Genomic DNA, 18856 nt, shown 5'->3' with positions numbered 1-18856 from the left:
AATGCTGCAAGAAATGTGAAGTATAAACAATATAATGAAAACTTTTGGCTAATTTATGGCTATATAAGCTTCACCTTGCAAAACGAATATTATATTTTAATATTAAGCAATAAGGCCAGAGGTGTGGTGTATGGTCAATATACCACATACCCAAGGTGCCTTAATACTATTATAAACTTGTTACCAATATAATTAGAACAGTAAACAAGTAATTTTGCATCATACCCGTGGTATATTTAAACAATAAGGCCAGAAGGGGTGTGGTATATGGCCAATATACCACGGCTAAGGTCTGTTCTTATGCACAACGCAACGAGGAGTGCCTGGACACAGACCTTAGCCGTGGTATATTTTGGCAAGATACCACAAACCCCAGAGGTGCCTTATTGCCATTATAAACTGGCTACCAACGTAATTAGAGCAGTAAAAATAAATGATTTGTCATACCCGTGGTATACGGTCTAATATACCACGGCTGTCAGCCAATCAGCATTCAGGGCTCGAACCTCCCAGTTTAATGTCTGATATATCACGCCTTTCATCCAATCAGCATCCAAACTACCTGCTTCATAATGAATAATTGACCTACATTTGTTTAGGCAATAAAAAAAAAAATACATTCCCCCCGATGGAATCTTTTAAGACCTATAAAAGCCACAAAAGAAATATCAATCACCACAGCAGTATATACCTGTACAAAAAAACACTTAAACCATATAATCTCTTGTGACGATGTGTGGCATAGCACCTTGGTTATTTGTGAACTTTCACTTTATCAAGACTTTATCACCTTGCAATATGCTGTTATGGCACAATTTCATACAAATGTCATTTGAACCAAACATTTACTACTTTTAAAATAAACCGTAAATGTATAGAAATCAAAGACTTGTTTGAAAGAGAAATCATTTGCATTGTTACAAAAAATGTATACTTGAGCTATTAACCTATGGCATTTTCCAAATAATGGTGTTGACTGCAGATTTTAAAAGCCCCACTAAATGATAATGGCCATTTCTAACAGAGTTGATACCAGTGATCATCAGCACATGCTCTACATAAGTGCTATATGTTACACATACTTAAATTCAACACCCATACAAACTGATTGTTTTCACTAAGTCAGGTTTCCTGTCTTGCCTTTTAAGACCAACTTTGCCTCCTGAGCTTGACATAAATGTGTGCTCAACAGATTCTACTAGCTAAGGTTTCCATTTTCTAAAGTGATGCTGATCAGGCCATTTTAGCAGCAGGGCCATTGCACACTTGTATGGCCAATCACATTATAGCCCAGATCACCCCTCCCCCGGGATGGCTTTTGGAATAAAGTGAAGTAAAGCCATGGCTCTCATCAGTCAAATATCAGGGTAGAACTCTGTGTTCACATCCATGCTGTGCAGAACATACTTTTGTTCATTAGCCGACATTCTATTCAGCATTTCGGCTGAGAGTGAATAGCTGTTGCCAGACTTCTCCTCAAACCAGCTGTCCAATGGTCGCTTGCCATCGAAGTTTGCTATTGGCGGCCCGTTGACTGCAAGGGTCAGTAGGTCATTCATCTGGTCCAGCGTCAGCCTTGAGCGGTTGTTCTTGCGCACTTTCTGCAGGGACCCACGGCCCTTGTCACAGCAGGTGGTGGAAGTGGGCAAGACCCTGACAACTTGGAGTATGCGGTTAAGCAGAGGGAAGCGCTGCTTGTGCCTGGAGATTTGACTGACCACCTCCTTGAAGCCATTCATGCTGTAGTAGTCGGCTTTGAGGTCCCTCCACTCCACCAGCAGGCTGCCCCGAGCGTCAGTTCTGTCCCGCGACGTCTCCCGGACAGCCGAGGGGATCGCTTCAAGGTGGTCAAAAATGAGCAGGATCTCTTCCTCCCCAAAGGCTCGTAGGTCATCCCTGTTGCGTGGCCAGGTGGTGAGGTCAAGCACACGGCACGCCTTGACCACCGTGCGGCTGTGCATGTCAAGTCGCTGGGACAAGATTCCCTGGCTCTTCTGGCAGATCTTTTCACGGATGGATTGGAACTTGGACTCGGCGACGCGCAAGTTATTCAGGTCTACGCCATTGAAGCTTTCGCGAAAGTTCTCCTCAAACTCCTGCAGATACTCCCCAGGGCAGTCCACCAGCTGACCGATCTCATGGATGGCCTCTTCAATCTTAGCGTCTACCTGAGACACCAGCAGGTAGTCCCCCTGAAAGATGAAGGCCAGACGCGAAAGAACAGCGATGACATCCAGGAGAAAGTATATTAGCTTGACAGACTGGTAATCCATGAGGAATTGAAGCAGGGTCAAGGCGATGGCAGCTGCATCTGCCCTCTGCGTTTGGCCGCTGATGTCCTTGAGGTGTGCCACCACCTCCAGGTAATCTTTGATAAGGGCATTCAGGACGTTTGGCTCTCCTATAATCCAGCTGACGGCTCGTATATCTCCCAGGAACTCTGTCTCCTCAGACAGCGTGGGGGCGGTAGACCTGAGCTCGGCCATCATGCGAGGGGAGTACCGGTAGAAGCTCAGCAGCTGCTTCAGGTTGTTTTCAAGGTCCTCCAGGCAGGACAGCTCCTTCCCACTGATGGCATCCAGCACCTCCAGGTGAGGACGATGGATCATGACCGGCAAGCAGAGGATCCAGGGGAGCTTCTTCCGTACCGCAATGTACAGATTTGCTCTCAAACTAGAGGAGATGTTGGAGCCATCGACCCCCAGACCGGCCACCAGCATGTCCTGAAGCTTCAGACCAAGCACAGCAAAGGCCCGATCAATGGCCTGGAGGTAGCCATCCACACTGCCAACACTTAGCCTCTGTAGGGAGAGGAACTCTGTGGCAGGGGGTCCTTCGCTGGTGGTAAACTGCACATAGACGGCAACGGTGTCTGACAGCAAGTCATCGTTTTGCCCATCCATGATGACACTGAGGAAGGGCGACAGGCGTATCCTCTCCGCCAGGTCTTCCTTAAGTGCCCTGGCGATATGGTGGATGAGGATCTGGCAGTCACCTTCGTTCATGTACTGGTCGACCACCTTGAGCTCGCACTTCTTGAGCAACTCAGCCAGCGCTCGCAGGTCTGAGAAGGGTCGGCCCTCCAGTGCCAGGTGGTAAGCAGCATTGAACAGCAGCATCATGTTACGACACATCTCCTCGGTCTTCTCCGGGTGCATCCGAAGCTTGTATAGCTGCAGGCACTTTTTGTGCAGGTTGCTTTGGCTGTGCAGCTTGATAGTGTGGATCTTGAACTGCTTGGAGCCGATGATGAAGGCGGAGGTGCGTGAGGACTGGACGGTATACTGGCGGCAGACATGACACCACATCTCGTTGAGTGTTGGCGAGTAACGCAGGAACCAGAACTTCTTGAGCCATTCCTGCTTGAAGCGGCGTATACGTCGGCCAGGCCCAGCCAACAGCTTGGAGGAGTCTTCAGCAGCCACCATGAGGTCAGCAGTGATGGACTCATCTGCAGAGTCCACATCCTGATCATCCTCATCCAGCACCACGGGAATAGGGGTCATGGCCTCAGCTGCTGAAAATAATAGGATAACATTAATACCATAAAAGACAACCTCAGCAATGCTATCTATACTGTATCTGAGTAGACCAATGTCTTTTCATTCAACACCTAAGGAAAAGAATGAAGCTTTTCATACTATTAAGGGTATTTGATCAAATTAATATTACACCAAATCCACAGTATATCAAAACATTTCCAAAATGTGTCTAGAAATGAATAATTTCTTTTAAAACTATAAAATACCAATGACGCATGGTAATGCTAACCACGGAAATGAACACATCAGTTTTTAATTCATTTAATGTGATTTTAATTTGAGACAAAGTAAAAAGACAAAACGTGCAAACAGATTTTTATTTGAAATCCAATGGAATATACAAAAAATAAACATTCAACCACTGCAAAATCAAAAGCAGGAAATCACTGACATATTTCACACACTTAGTTTCTCACAAACCCTGTTGTGTGGTAATTCAATGTTAATTGAACTATTTGGGGGTTTTAAATCCAGTTTTAGTCTAACCAAAATAATAAAACATGCTTTTCTACTGATAATGATGAAGATTGTGATATGGGGAACTCAAATCTTAATTGAAGGTGAATATTAAATGTGAAGAAAATGTCACATCTGAAATTCTGTGCTACGAAGCAGAGGAATAATCTCACCAAATAACCCTCGCCACACTGCTCGGTTTCTCTCTGTGACCTACCTTGGAGCTCATCTATTGGTGCCAGCTCAGGGTGGGGTGGTACCTCCACCTGGTTTCCTCCCCTCAGACGAATCACCTCTGCCTCCAGCTCCCGAATCCTCCTCTTCAGCTTCACACAGTTGGGGCAGAACGAGGTAGAAGGCTCCTCATGAATCTGACCAGGGTCATCTTCGGAATCCTCCATCTTCAGACACCGAACATTAAAGCCCCCCTCTAGGTGCTCTGATGGGTAGAGACCCAGACTAGTCACTTTGCATTCCTCCTGGGCCAGATAGGACTCCCCTCTCTGGGAAGTGAGCGTGACGCGCTGAGCTCTGGTCCGCCTCATGGAGAAGGTGCTGTTCAGGGGGTTTTCCTGGCTCTTGGAGGCCTCCAGAGAGGCTTCCAGGACATCTTTAAAGATGAGGTCGATCTTTTTCTTCTTGGCCTGTGGTTGGCCGTCCCCCTCCTCGCTGGTGTGCTTGCTGAGGCTGCACCTGCCATGCAGAGCCGACCTGAGCACAGGTCCTTTGGTCTCCTCCCGGGCCTCGGATTTCCCAACAGTCAACAGGCCTGGAACACAACAGTGCAGAGTTAGCTGTGTAGAAGTACACCGGTGTATAATATTGCCAACTACTAGTACTATGACAATGGATGTGATAACATACAAAATACCAAGCAGAATGAAAAGAAAGTAACCTCAGATAAAGACAATGACTAATTCTCTATCCTATAAATAAACATAACAGCATAAGAAAACGAGAACCTACTTTGCTTACCTGCAGAACCTATGCAGGTAAATGATCCGGAACGTTTTTCCTCTTGGAGAGTATTGTTGCTGGTTAAAAATGGCAACGGTTTAAACAACAGAATTGAAGTTTCAGCCCTATTGAGATTGTTTTGAAATGCCGAAGGTCAAAGGAGATATGAATAAAATGTCAACTGAAATGATCCCGATGACGTCGCTTTTCATTTCATCAGACATACACGACATGATTTTGCCACGTTTTTGCCATCCCAGGCAAATTTTCATAATCAGATTCAAAATACTAAGACCATAGGCTTGGATCTGGATATAGGACGTAGCTACTCATATAGCATAAGTGGGTCAACGGTGCACCAACTGGCTAGAGTAGACCTAATCCCCAATGCCAGATTATCAGAGACCTGTTTTGTCAAATAGCAGACGCTTTCCCAATGGAGAAAGTGTTTACTCATTGGTGATTTTTTGTTGTTGCTCTCATCCATTCTTTTTTAAAAGACAGGTTGTTGGAGTACAGAAGGAAACAAGTGGTGATTGTTCACATATTGTCATGGATGTAGGGCACACCCCCTCAATTTGAGCTCTGGATGTAAAAGTCTAGCATGCTGTCGAAACCGGCCACAGAGCATGGGCGAGCGGTGCAAAATAAAAGAACACATACATGTTATTCAATCATTTCGTCCAAACTGCTCACGCGCGTCAACTGGTGTCTGCGTAGCCAGGCACTAAAACTAGAACTTGGTTCTATTTTAGACGCTTGATGTGTTGCAAGTCCTGTCTCTCCCATCTATTCTTTGGTTGTCTACAAGCATATAGGTCTTTCTATAAACTCGGGTACCAGTGCGCATTTCTTGTAGTCGACAACTGTTTGGAGCTGTTTCAAAGTCATGTTTAAACCCTTTCTCATGCTTAGAGTTTTCACAAATCATGTGACATAAAACACTACTAAGCATTTGACAATTGAATTACACGTTGAACTTGATTCTGTAAAAGGTCCTGGATATTGCTGTCGATCTCTTTTGCATGGCGATCTCGGAAGTGCACTGTAACATTTCGTAGTTCAATGTTACGGTGTGAAAACAGTTTTTGGGCACACATATCCAAAATAATGTCTGGATTGCAAAATCAAATGCTTCTAAACAGAAAGAGTAACTTTAACAAGATGAATCAAACCAAAATGTATACGGTCATTAATGGGGTTCTTCAATAATTAAGCATAATAGTTGTTGGGTGTGCATTTGATGTTGTGTGGTGAGTTGTTTAGTTATGTGGGGAAATTATCGCGCAACAGCCGATTCAGAAAAGGATTTTCTGAATGACAGTCAAGTGAAAGAACTGGTGTGACACTGCATGCAATTTAATACACTACATGACCAAAAGTATGTGGACACCAGCTCGGCACACATTCCAAAATCATGGCCATTAATATGGAGTTGGTCCCCCCTTTGCTACTATAACAGCCTCCACTCTTCTGTGAAGGCTTTCCACTAGATGTTGGAACATTGCTGTGGGGACTTGCTTTGACTCAGCCACAAGAGCATTAGTGATGTTGGGCGATTAGGCCTGGATCGCAGTCGGCGTTCCAATTCATCCCAAAGGTGTTTGATGGGGTTGAGGTCAGGGCTCTGTGCAGGCAAGTCAAGTTCATCCACACCGCTCTCGACAAACCATTTCTGTATGGGCCTCGCTTTGTGTACGGGGGGGGGGGCATTGTCATGCTGAAAAAGGAAAGAGTCTTCCCCAAACTGTTGCCACAAAGTTGGAAGCACAGAATAGTCTAGTGTCATTGTATGCTATAGCTAAAATATTTCCCTTCACTGGAACTAAGGGGCCTAGCCCAAACTATGAAAAACAGCCCCAAACAATTATTCCTCCTCCACCGAACTGTACAGTTGGCACTATGCATTCGGGCAGGTAGCATTCTCCTGGCATCCGCCAAACCCAAATTGTCCGTCGGCCAGATGGTGAAGCGTGATTCGTCACTCCAGAGAACACATTTCTACTGCTCCAGAGTCTAATGGCGGCGAGCTTTACAGCACTCCAGCTGACGCTTGGCATTCGCGCAGTGATCTAAGGCTTGTGTTCGGCTGCTTGGTCATGGAAACCCATTTTATGAAGCTCCCGACGAACAGTTCTTGTGCAGACATTGCTTCCAGAGGCAGTTTGGAACTCGGTAGTGTCCTGACGAACAGTTCTTGTGCAGACATAGCTTCCAGAGGCAGTTTGGAACTCGGTAGTGTCCTGACGAACAGTTCTTGTGCAGACATAGCTTCCAGAGGCAGTTTGGAACTCGGTAGTGAGTGTTGCAAAAGAGGACAGATGCTTTTTACGAGCTTCAGCACTCGGCGGTCCCGTTCTGTGAGCTTCTGTGGCCTACCACTTTGCAGCTGAGCCGTTGTGGCGCCTAGATGTTTCCACTTCACAGTAACAGCACTGAAGAAATTTGGCTTGGCACCAAAAACCCTCAAAATCTTTTACAGATGCATAATTAAGAAAATCCTGTCAGGCTGTATCATCGCCTGGTACGGAAACTGCACCACCTGCAACCGCAGGGCTCTCTAGAGGTGCGGTCTGCCCAATGCATCACTGGGGGCAAACTACCTGCCCTCCAGGACATCTACAGCACCCGATGTCACAGGAAGGCCAAAATAATAATCAAGGACAACAACCACCGAGCCGGCTATCTTCCAGAAGTCGAGGTCAGTACAGGTGCATCAAAGATGGGACCGAAAGACTGAAAAACAACTTCTATCTCAAGGCCATCAGACTGTTATATAGCCATCACTAGCACATTAGAGGCTGCTGCCTATATACATATACTTTAAAATCACTGGCCACTTTAATAAATGGAATACTAGTCACTTTAATAATGTTTACATATTTTGCATTACTCATCTCATATAGAGTTGAAGTTGGAAGTTAACATACACCTTAGCCAAATACATTTAAACTCAGTTTTTCACAATTCCTGACATTTAATCAGAGTAAAAATTCCCTGTTTTAGGTCAGTTAAGATCACCACTTTATTTTAAGAATGTGAAATGTCAAACTAATAGTAGAGAGAAGGATTTATTTCATCACATTTCCAGTGGGTCAGAAGTTTACATACACTCAATTAGTATTTGGTAGCATTGCCTTTAAATTATTTTAACTTGGGTCAAACGTAGCCTTCCACAAGCTTCCCACAATAAGTTGGGTGAATTTTGGCCCATTCCTCCTGACAGAGCTGGTGTAACTGAGTCAGGTTTATAGGCATCCTTGCTCGCACACGCCTTTTCAGTTCTGCCCACAAATCTTCTATAGGGTTGAGGTCAAGGCTTTGTGATGGCCACTCCAATACCTTGACTTTGTTGTCCTTAAGCCATTTTGCCACAACTTTGGAAGTATGCATTGTCCATTTAGAAGACCCATTTGTGACCAAGTTGTAACTTCCCGACTGATGTCTTGACATGTTGCTTCAATATATCCACATAATTGTCCCTCCTCATGATGCCATCTATTTTGTTTAGTACAACAGTCCCTCCTGTAGCAAATCACCCCCACAACATGATGTTGTGGTTCACAGTTGGGATGGTGTTCTTCGGGCTTGAAAGCCTCCCCCTTTTTCCTCCAAACATAACAATGGTCATTACGGCCAAACAGTTCTATTTTTGTTTCATCAGACCAGAGGACATTTCTCCAAAAAGTACGATCTTTGCCCCCATGTGCAGTTGCAAACCGTAGTCTGGCATTTTTTAAATGGCGGTTTTGGAGCAGTGGCTTCTTCCTTGTTGAGCGGCCGTTCAGATTATGTCAAAATCCATGTGTGTATATCAATGGAATTACACATCCAACCAATGCAGTAGATCCACTGGAGGGTTGTGGGGTCCTGCCAGAAGCAACCCCCTACCCCTAGACACTTGTGGAGATCTGAGGATTGGACAGGTGTAAGGTGGAGCTCTCACCATGTTACCACCCATCAATCCCTCTCAGATCTCCACAAGTGTCTAGACTATGGCCAGTAGGGGCCTACCACTTCTAGACAGGGTATGGGTATTATGGCAGCGCAGTCAGTCAGCCTGGCACGGTCTAAAATGTTGAAGGGACAGTGCAGTTAAATAACTTGATGTAGCTTTTTAAAAATTGTAATAATATTTCCACACACACGCTATGCGATAGGGCCAGGATGATATCAGTATCACAATATTATTTTTCCATGGCAAAAATGAAAACACGAAGCAGACTAAACACTTTGGTCCTTTAAAAACCTGCTGTATGTAAAATAGTGTGCTATAGCTTGGAAAATAAATGTGTGACTGAATGACAACATGTTCCCAATATTAAGGGTGTTTTCCTAAAGAAGTTAAATCCACTAAGTGTTTTGTTTTGTTGCCACGATGCTAACGAGTATCGCGAAACTGGTATTGTCCCGGCCCTATTATGAGGTCGAAATAACCCTCTGATTGTAAAAATTATGATAATGCACTTTTTGTGTAAGTTGAAAAAAATGCCAGAAATTTCACCCTGTTCAGGTGGGATGGAACTTTTGGCCCACATCATGACATCACAATGTGAACTGATTATAATAGACCAATGATTGTTTATCTGGGTAAGAGGGTGGGCTCTAGACAATCCTATCAGCCAATCATGGCCGTGTATGTAAATATATTCACATTTGTTTCCTAACGCCTATACGATCAGACTGGGCATTTCAAGAGCAGGAGCTGGCTCACGAAAATAAATGATTAAACAAATATATTCAAGTTATTTTCATTAAATAAACAGTGATTTATTAGACATACAGTGATGATTAAATAAATTGACAAAGACTTCATGGGGGCTTTAATAGCAGTCAAGTACTTGCTTCCTCTGTCCTTTGGCGGCAGGGTAGCCTAGTGGTTAGAGCATTGGACTAGTAACCGAAAGGTTGCAAGTTCAAATCCCCGAGCTGACAAGGTACAAAATCTGTTGTTCTGCCACTGAACAGGCAGTTAACCCACTGTTCCTAGGCCGTCATTGAAAATAAGAATTTGTTCTTAACTGACTTGCCTAGTAAAATAAAGGTTGTTTCCCCATTCTTCACCTTCCTCTCGAAGAACATTGTGGGAGAGGAGTGAAGGTTCCTCCACTCAGGCTACAATGCACTTTCAAGGAAAGGCAAGGAGTGGAAGAAACAAGGATAGAGGAAGCAAGAATTTTAAGGCTAGTTTTCGGACACAGACTCACACACGCAATGCCTGAAGAGTTTACTGATTATAATGATTATTTTTATTGTCAATAATGGGTTTTTCCAACAAAATAATTTGTATTATATTATTATAACATAGAAATGCTGCTGTTTATCTTCTTCATTCTTCGGGAATGTTTAGCATGGTTATAAAATGATAGAGACGTTGACTAAAGCACAAAAATAACTGGCAACAAGGCATGACAAAGAAACATGGTGTCCATGTTCCTTGTGACATTTTGAATGACATGTAGATGTTTTGTTGTTGCTACATAGAGTTATGGTCTCATTGTGGCTACCTAGAAATATATTCCTGTAACTACACGTGAAGCTGCAAGAAAATTATATTTAAAATGTATATCTAATCATTTTGAAATGTTTACCCTGATGTCACACATTGGCCCCTTCATTAATAGAAAGACCATACATAATACACACGTTGGTGATTGAAAGTTGGTGGCGGTAATGCACCTTGGTTGCCAACCGCAATAAAAAATCCACAGAAGAAGCAAGATGAATGAGAGATTAATCAAAGAAAAAAAGGGGAAACCTAGTTAGTTATCCGTGGATTAACTGTCAGAGTAGAGAACACACAATTTTGTGTGACTCAAAATGGATCAAAATTCAACAAAATATATATATATATATTTTTATAAGGACCATTTGAATTTCAGGTAAAATAACAGCCGATCTTCATCTCCCAGGACAAATGAGCAAGCAACAGCAAGCTAGCTACATTTCCATGAATGTTTCATGTGTGTTTTGACCTGTCCCCAAATGTACAGTTGGTTGAGGTATTTTAACCTGCATGTCATGAAAGAGTCTGGTGGGGATAGACAAAGTCAACATGCATACGATGGCAGCTGCACGTGTGGAGCCGGTTTGGTCGGCATGAAGGAGTCAATCGCACCATCACGTGGTGGAGTTATTTCATCCCGGGATGCTCAAGGAGTATGGATAATAACTGTCCTTCATTTGAGCTTTGAATTAAATTGAGAGTTTATTCAAGGAAATTTGTGACAAACATTTCATGTTTTGTAGTTTAAGAAAAACTTATTCAATGGCTCGATGAACTGAGCATCGGATAAAATCATTGTACTGACCGAGACAGGTTTTGCGTCCATCCAAGATTCAAAAAGACATGTTAAAAAGTCCAAAAATATTGTGCAGTGTTGTTTGAATTTGAAATCTACCTCGATCCACACTGGCTGTCATAATCGCTCCAAAAGTAGTCAATGGAACACGAATAACAACTAGTTTTTCTACTGATGGATATTTCTTTCACAAAGTCAGTCATTTTGAGCAGCAATATGAGAAGCAAATGTAAATACATTTCAGGGGACGTCTCACCTGTGTCCAGGTTGTGGCCAATACTGTCCTGCGAGACACTGTGTAGCCGCCTCATGTAGTCATCGCTGTACCACACGCGGAGCTTCTCTCCTGCTGACAACTGCCGACACACACGGAAATATATATGTTCTCCATGCTGGAAGGCAGTCATGTTCCTCTCATTCTCATCCGACGAATTACGTATATACCTGGTGGCAACAAAACCCCAGAAGTATTATTTAGTTGCATAAGGCATTGATTCAACATAGGTTGCAGCATACAACATGTTTTAAGCAATGTACATACAGTCAAGCAGTTTAATTATACCAGATTTTCACAATCCTCAAATACGCTGTCCTCTCACATTTCTTGAATACTCATCACTGATGTCAAAGTATCACAGCTGATTAAGTTCCTCTGTTTCCGTTCAACTCTAATCTCAAAAACTGAGAGGTTTATGTATGATCAACATGTAAATCATACCTCATCCAGTTGGCTTTAGTTTCATCACTGCCATCAATGGATTTGTATGTGTTGTTCTCATCAACGATCTAAGAGAATAAGGATGAAATGGTGTGGTTGATGCTTTAGAATAGATGAGAGCAAAATGATGAGATACATTCTCTGGAGAAAGATAAGATCCCTGACATGTTTAAGCCTTTATCACACTGAAATATATGGCTACAAAATGTCTAACATGCAAAGTTGGGTTAGGACCACTGGTAACATTTTTATAATAACTTTCATGAATAAACATTAATGAAATGAATAAGCTATTATAAATGCTTAAAAACATTGACAAATAATGAAATACATATTTATTAATAGTTAATTAAAATGCTTATTTTGTAAAAGTTACTGGATGACTTCCAGGAAAAGTCCGTGCACCACATGGAGTGGGGATGTTGCTCAACTCACCATCCAAGAGAAAAACCCTGAGGAATAGTCCTTAGACACCAACTCCCCTTGATACGGGCCAAAGAGCGCCCCCTTGGGGATGCCCGCATCTATGCAGCACACATCCACCTCCTCCTCGTCCCGGACGAGCTCTATTCCTGAGGGCACTGTGAGGGAAGCCCGGTTGGGCACCCCCAGTGCCACTGGTGTGTCTGGCACAAAGACCGGAGGACCATGGTTTGGGCATTCCTCCAAGAAATACTCTTTGCACTCCTCACAGACTGAAAAAAAAGTGGACATTGGGAAAATCCATTTGAATTCAATCACTTTTTGACAGCATTCCTTTTATTTGAAAGACCACATAGAATCAAAACTGGGAACGAAAAGGATCTACCCTGTTCCGGAACAGAACCGTTATTGTAAAAGCATGGGATGCGTTTAATAACGCTCTTTTACATTCCGGTTTCCCAGTCCCACAAAAAAAACACAAAGCGCCTATGCAAAACCCCCCTCTGTCAATCAGAAACTGCCAGCTGAAAATCTTTGTCAGTGTGTGTGTTCAGGCCACCTGCCCTTCCCCCACCAAAGCATACCTGTAGCCTACTGACGTTACAAGCGTAATTCAGAAGATAGGGAGATTTTTTTAATTAGAGAAGAATGGACTCACTTGTTCAATGCTAGTTAGGGATACTATAGTTATCACATTTCACATTGGATTTATTCACTACAAAAAAGGTAAGACGTGTATTTAAATCTGGTGCTGCTCTGTACAGACAAGCTTGTTAGCTAGTTTCTTTGGCCCAAAGTTAAGCCAACTCTGAAGTTCAAAGACATTCAAAGTTCCATAGAAGCTGCTCCTCCGTAGGTATAATTCTGTGGACCTAATTCAGATAATGCATGTCATCACAAGATGCCCAGCGTAAGAATATTGCCAGGTTTCCTCCAGACGTGATTCAGGCCAAAGAGGTCAATATTGGTTTCATCAGACTAGAGAATCTTGTTTCTCATGGTCTGAGTGTTTAGGTGTCTTTTGGCAAACTCCAAGCGGGCTGTCATGTGCCTTCCCTCTGGCCACTCTACCATAAAGGCCTGATTGGTGGAGTGCTGCAGAGATGGTTGTCCTTCTGGAAGGATCTCCCATCTCCACACAGGAACTCTGGAGCTCTGTCAGAGTGACCATCGGGTTCTTGGTCACCTCCCTGACTAAGGCCCTTCTCCCCAAATTGTTCAGTTTGGCCGGGCGGCCAGCTCTAGGGAGAGTCTTGGTGGTTCCAAACTTTTTCCATTTAACAATTATTGAGGCCACTGTGTGTGTGTGCCTTTCCAAATAATGTCCAATCAATTGAATTTACCACAGGTGGACTCTAATCAAGTTGTAGAAACATCTCAAGGATGATCAATGGAAACAGGATACACCTGAGCCCAATTTCGAGTCTCATACCAAAGGGTCTGAATACTTAAGTAAATAAGTATATATTTTTTTTATTATTAATACATTTGCAAAAATGTCTAAAAACCTATTTTCTCTTTGTCATTATGGGGTATTGTGTGTAGATTGACCGGGGGGGAACGATTTAATCCATTTTAGAATAAGGTTGTAAACTCAAAATGTGGAAAAAGTCAAGGGGTATGAACATTTTCCAAATGCAATGCATATATGTATATATGTATATATGTATATATATATATATATATACACTACCGTTCAAAACTTAGAAATATCCTTGTTTTTTAAAGAAAAGCAAAGGTTTTGTCCATTAAATTTGGGGTCACTTATACATTTTTTTTTGTCCATTAAAATAACATCAAATGGATCAGAAATACAGTGTAGACATTGTTAACGTTGTAAATGATTATTGTAGCTGGAAACTGTAGATATTCCATAAAAAAATCTGCCTAGGCGTACAGAGGCCCATTATCAGCAACCATCACTCCGGCATTCCATTGGCACGTTGTGTTAGCTAATCCAAGTTTCTAATTTTAAAAGGCTAATTGATCTTTAGAAAACCATTTTGCAATTATGTTATCACAGCTGAAATCTGTGTGCTGATTAAAGAAGCAATATAACTGGCCTTCTTTAGACTATTTGAGTATCTGGAGCATCAGCATTTGGGCGTTCAATTAGAAGCTTAAAATGGCCAGAAACAAAGAACTTTCTTCTGAAACTCGTCAGTCTAGTCTTGTTCTGAGAAATTAAGGCTATTCCATGCGAGAAATTGCAAAGAAACTGAAGATCTCATACAACGCTGTGTAGTACTCCCGTTACAGAACAGTGCAAACGGTCTCTAACCAGAATAGAAAGAGGAGTGGGAGGCCCCGGTGCACAACTGAGCAAGAGGACAAGTGCATTAGAGTGTCTAGTTCGAGAAACCGACTCCTCACAAGTCCTCAACTGGCAGCTTCATTAAATAGTACCCGCAAAACACCAGTCTCAACGTCAACAGTGAAGAGGCAACTCTGGGATGCTGGCCTTCTAGGCAGAGTTGCAAAGAAAAAGCCATATCTCAAACTGGCCAATAAAAATAAATTATTAAGATGGGCAAAAGAACAGACACTGGACAGGGGAACTCTGCCTAGAAGGCCAGTATCCCGAAGTCGCCTCTTCACTGTTGACGCTGAGACTGGTATTTTGCGGGTATTATTTCATGACGCTGCCAGAAAACAGCCTAAATAAATAGAAAATTGTGCATTGATCCTGAGTGTGAGGAAGATTCCTTTTAATTTCGGTGTTACTTTTTATCTCCTGCACTTTCGGGTGTGCGACAGATTCTCTCACAATGAGAAAGTTGACATTTCGATTGTACATTTTTAAATATATCAACCTCAAGCGTTCATCTTTTCCAGTGATGAAGACATTGATGTCTCATGATATGGTGGGGTATGCAAAATGGGTCAAATTTGAGCGTCTTTATCTCTTGAAGGTTTTGGCATTCAGGTCCAAAATGTCACTTTCTGTGAACTTCTGCAATAGGCAAAATATGGTTTGGAAGGTTTCATTCAAATCAAAAGGGGTGCTGTCAAAAAGTGATTGAATTCAAATGGCTTTATCTCAATACAATTATTACCCTATGGATCCGATTTTGATGGGAGTATACATCAATGTTCAACGTGAGAATTGTTGGAAAAATATGACAACACTTACACCAGAAGTCTACTTTTTGGTGGCTCTCACTGGCACCGTGCTCGTGATCAACCTTGAGTTTCTTGCTTGGTTCCTCGGACTCACACTCGTCTTTGATTAGGCTGTGGTAAGTCACATACAGAACATGATTAGTTATGATACACTACAAAGGTTTGAAAAGCTTCTCTTCAACATTGCATGCAAAGAACAATGCAACACTACATAACTGAATACTAGTCAACTTGGTTGCTGCCTAATCCCCAAAACCTTTATGAGCAACATGACAAGAAATGGCTGTCAATGTCTGCATGTCAATGGTGCATATTGGGTCATGATTGAAATGTGTCCCAATATCTTTTCCAACTGTCCCGTTATCTGGTTTTAATGACCATTCTAGAATGCCCTTCTAGCCAATCAGAAATTAGTACTCAACAATGCTGTGGTATAAGGGCAGTATAATGTAGTTACTCTGTTGATGCTGATGTGAATGTACACTGAAAAAAATAAACACAACATGTAAAGTGCTGGTCCCATGTTTCATGAGCTGAAATAAAAGATCCCAGAAATTGTCCAAACGCACAAAAAGCTTATTTCTCTCAAATTGTGCACAGGTTTGTTTACATCCCTGTTAGTGAGCGTTTCTCCTTTACAAAGATAATCCATCCACCTGACAGGTGTTGCATATCAAGAAGCTGATTAAACAGCATGATCATTACGCTTTGTGCTGGGGACAATAAAAGGTCCCTCTAAAATGTGCAGTTGTGTCACACAACACATTGCCCTCAAGTTGAGGGAGTGTGCAATTGGCGTGTTGACTGCAGTAACGTCCACCAGAGCGGTTGCCAGAGAATGTATTGTTAATTTCTCTACCATAAGCCATCTCCCAACATCATTTTAAAGACTTTGGCAGTACGTTCAACCTGCCTTACAAATGCAGACCACATGTATGGCGTCATGCGGGCGAGCAGATTGCTGATGTCCTACGTTGTGAACAGAGTGCCCCATTGTGGCAGTGGTGTTATGGTATGGGCAGGCATAAGCTACGGACAACGAACCCAATTGCATTTTATCGATGCACAATTTGAATGCACAAAAATACCAGGACAAGATCCTGAGGCCCATTAGTGAGGCCCATTTTTTTAAATGTGATCAACAGATGCATATCTGTATTCCCAGTCATGTAAAATGCATAGATTAAGGCATAATGCATTTATTTCAATTGACTGATTTCATCATACTGTATGAACTGTAACTCAGTTAAATAAATGAAATTGTTGCATTTATATTTTTGTGCAGTGTATATAAAATCAGGACAGCTTGTTTGTCTGTGGGGAGCATCACCCTACCTGGTGCTGCTGTAGGGCCTGGCTTCTGAGGATGGCTCGGTTTGATAGGCAGAAGATGCTGCCATTGTGGAGGGAAGTGGGCCCACTGAGTGCAAATTCAGTCCCACATAATTCATCTGCAAATAACACAAGGAAAAACAGTGACCTACATACAACCTCATACACTTATACTGTCAGAGCCTACCAGCTTAGTGCAAAAAAAAAAACAGAAATGATTTACCTCCACTTCCTTCAGCCATTCTCATGGGCAAAATTAATAGGGTTTTGGAATAAACTCAGAAAATAAGGTGTTAACAGAGGTTTATGAGACCCGTTTTGATCGGAGATAATATCAGTCAGTTCCCGAGTGGCGGTCACTCTGTCAATATCACTCGGGCTCCCGAGGTCTAAGGCACTGACTGCATCTCTGTGCAAGAGGCGTCAGTCCCTGGTTCAAATCCAGGCTGTATCACAACCGGTCGTGATTGGGAGTCCCATAGGGCGGCGCACAATTGCCCCAGCGTCGTCCGGGGTAAGCCGTTATTGTATAAATAAGAATTTGCTCTTAACTGACTTGCCTAGTTAAATAAAGTAGCATGACCTTTATGAAGCTGTGCTTTGTGGTTGTTTTACATAAATGCTTAAAAATCTACAAAAAGTGACGTTAGCTGACGAAGATGATCTCATAGAACAAGCCTCACATAGCAAATTAGCAATAACAAACAAAGAAATGTGTTGACCAAATTAGATACTCATTACCTCCATACAAAAATTACCCACTTGGTGGTGTCATTTTCGTGGACCGATTTTTTATTATTTAACTAGGTAAGTCAGTTAAGAACAAATTCTTATTTACAATGACGGCCTGGGAACAGTGGGTTAACTGCCTAAATCTCGGATTAAAGACTTCAGAGCGTTTAAGACACTATGAACTCGGGGAAAAAATGAGGTCCGACAAGGTAAAATAGTTTTGAATGGTCCTTCAACTCGGAATTCAACTCAGGCCTCTTTCCAGAATTCCGACTTTCCGACCATGGGAACTCGGAAAGTTAGTTGTTTTGAACGCGACATATACCCTCTCGCTTCACCTCTTCCGCTCCGACTCAATGCAATAGGGGAAACTGTAATTTAACATCCAGTCTTTGAAAATATATTGTTTAATTAGTAAACAGTTTTTCATAATGCATTCAAAGGCAAAACCCATTACAGACCAAGCAAATATGGTTACATTGTAAACATCTCATAATGCAAAGTTTGTATTCTGTCAACGCAACCGGGGAAATCTGGACATTGAAGTGTTCGCAAGAAATCCAAGTCCGACCCACACGGTTGTTGATTATGCACCTTCCGGCACAAATCCCCACAAAATATTTCAGCAGCAAAAATAAATTCGGATGCGAAATCTAATTGGTCGGAAAGACTGCCGCTCTCAAGTAGGCTAGAGTTTAGTGAGTAGAGACACGGAACATAAACGGGCAACAATGACAATAAAAATAAAAAAACTTACACCTATCGCCAAAGTTTGCTGTTCCTACACAAATACAAGGACAAGCACAGCAACATGTATGCTATGTGACAGACTCCAGCTGTGTCTTGCACTGCGCTATTCCCAGATATTTCCTTGGTTCCCGTCTGCAGGCAGTTGGCAATTTGCCTAACGCTTTCGGAAGCCATTTTTCATTGGCCACATTGGCTAGTAAGACACTCACCTTAACACGAAACTGCAGTGCTTCGGACGGTCTGCGATGAACACGTAATCCCCCGACCCCAACTCAAGCCTCTGTAATCCTCGCCGTTGATGGACCGCCACTCTTTGATTTCACTAGTCCAGGGCAATGCAGTGTTTATTAGAAATAATTGCTACGAGTCAACCGCTTCTCTCGGCTTTGACCACCATCTTTTTATTACAGGAAATGACATAGAAAACGGAAGAAACCCACTTGAATTCAGAGATGAAAGGCGCAGTACAAAAATATTTATCTCTGGTGAAAAATTACTCACCTTTTGTGTAACGCGCATTG

At 42.5% G+C, this 18856-nt stretch overlaps 1 protein-coding gene across 4 annotated transcripts; it reads right to left on the bottom strand.

Moving 5' to 3' along the window:
- Nucleotides 1-381: 381 nt before the first annotated feature.
- On the bottom strand, nucleotides 382-18733 carry prdm11 (PR domain containing 11). Of its 4 annotated transcripts, none has more exons than XM_046356733.1 (8): nucleotides 18545-18733; nucleotides 16857-16972; nucleotides 15532-15632; nucleotides 12411-12670; nucleotides 11976-12043; nucleotides 11514-11701; nucleotides 4216-4767; nucleotides 382-3517 (listed from the first exon to the last, which is right to left on the bottom strand). In XM_046356733.1, exons 2-8 carry the CDS (start codon nucleotides 16970-16972, stop codon nucleotides 1356-1358), a joined length of 3447 nt encoding a protein of 1148 aa, XP_046212689.1. In that variant the 5' UTR covers nucleotides 18545-18733; the 3' UTR covers nucleotides 382-1355. The 4 variants fall into 4 exon arrangements, with proteins under 4 accessions (XP_046212689.1, XP_046212696.1, XP_046212705.1 ...); XM_046356740.1 differs by having other exon boundaries at nucleotides 382-3514; XM_046356749.1 differs by lacking the exon at nucleotides 4216-4767.
- Nucleotides 18734-18856: the final 123 nt, after the last annotated feature.

Source organism: Oncorhynchus gorbuscha, linkage group LG01, assembly GCF_021184085.1.
Source record: "Oncorhynchus gorbuscha isolate QuinsamMale2020 ecotype Even-year linkage group LG01, OgorEven_v1.0, whole genome shotgun sequence".
Taxonomy (NCBI): domain Eukaryota; kingdom Metazoa; phylum Chordata; class Actinopteri; order Salmoniformes; family Salmonidae; genus Oncorhynchus; species Oncorhynchus gorbuscha.
This window is presented reverse-complemented; position numbering and strand designations above follow the sequence as displayed.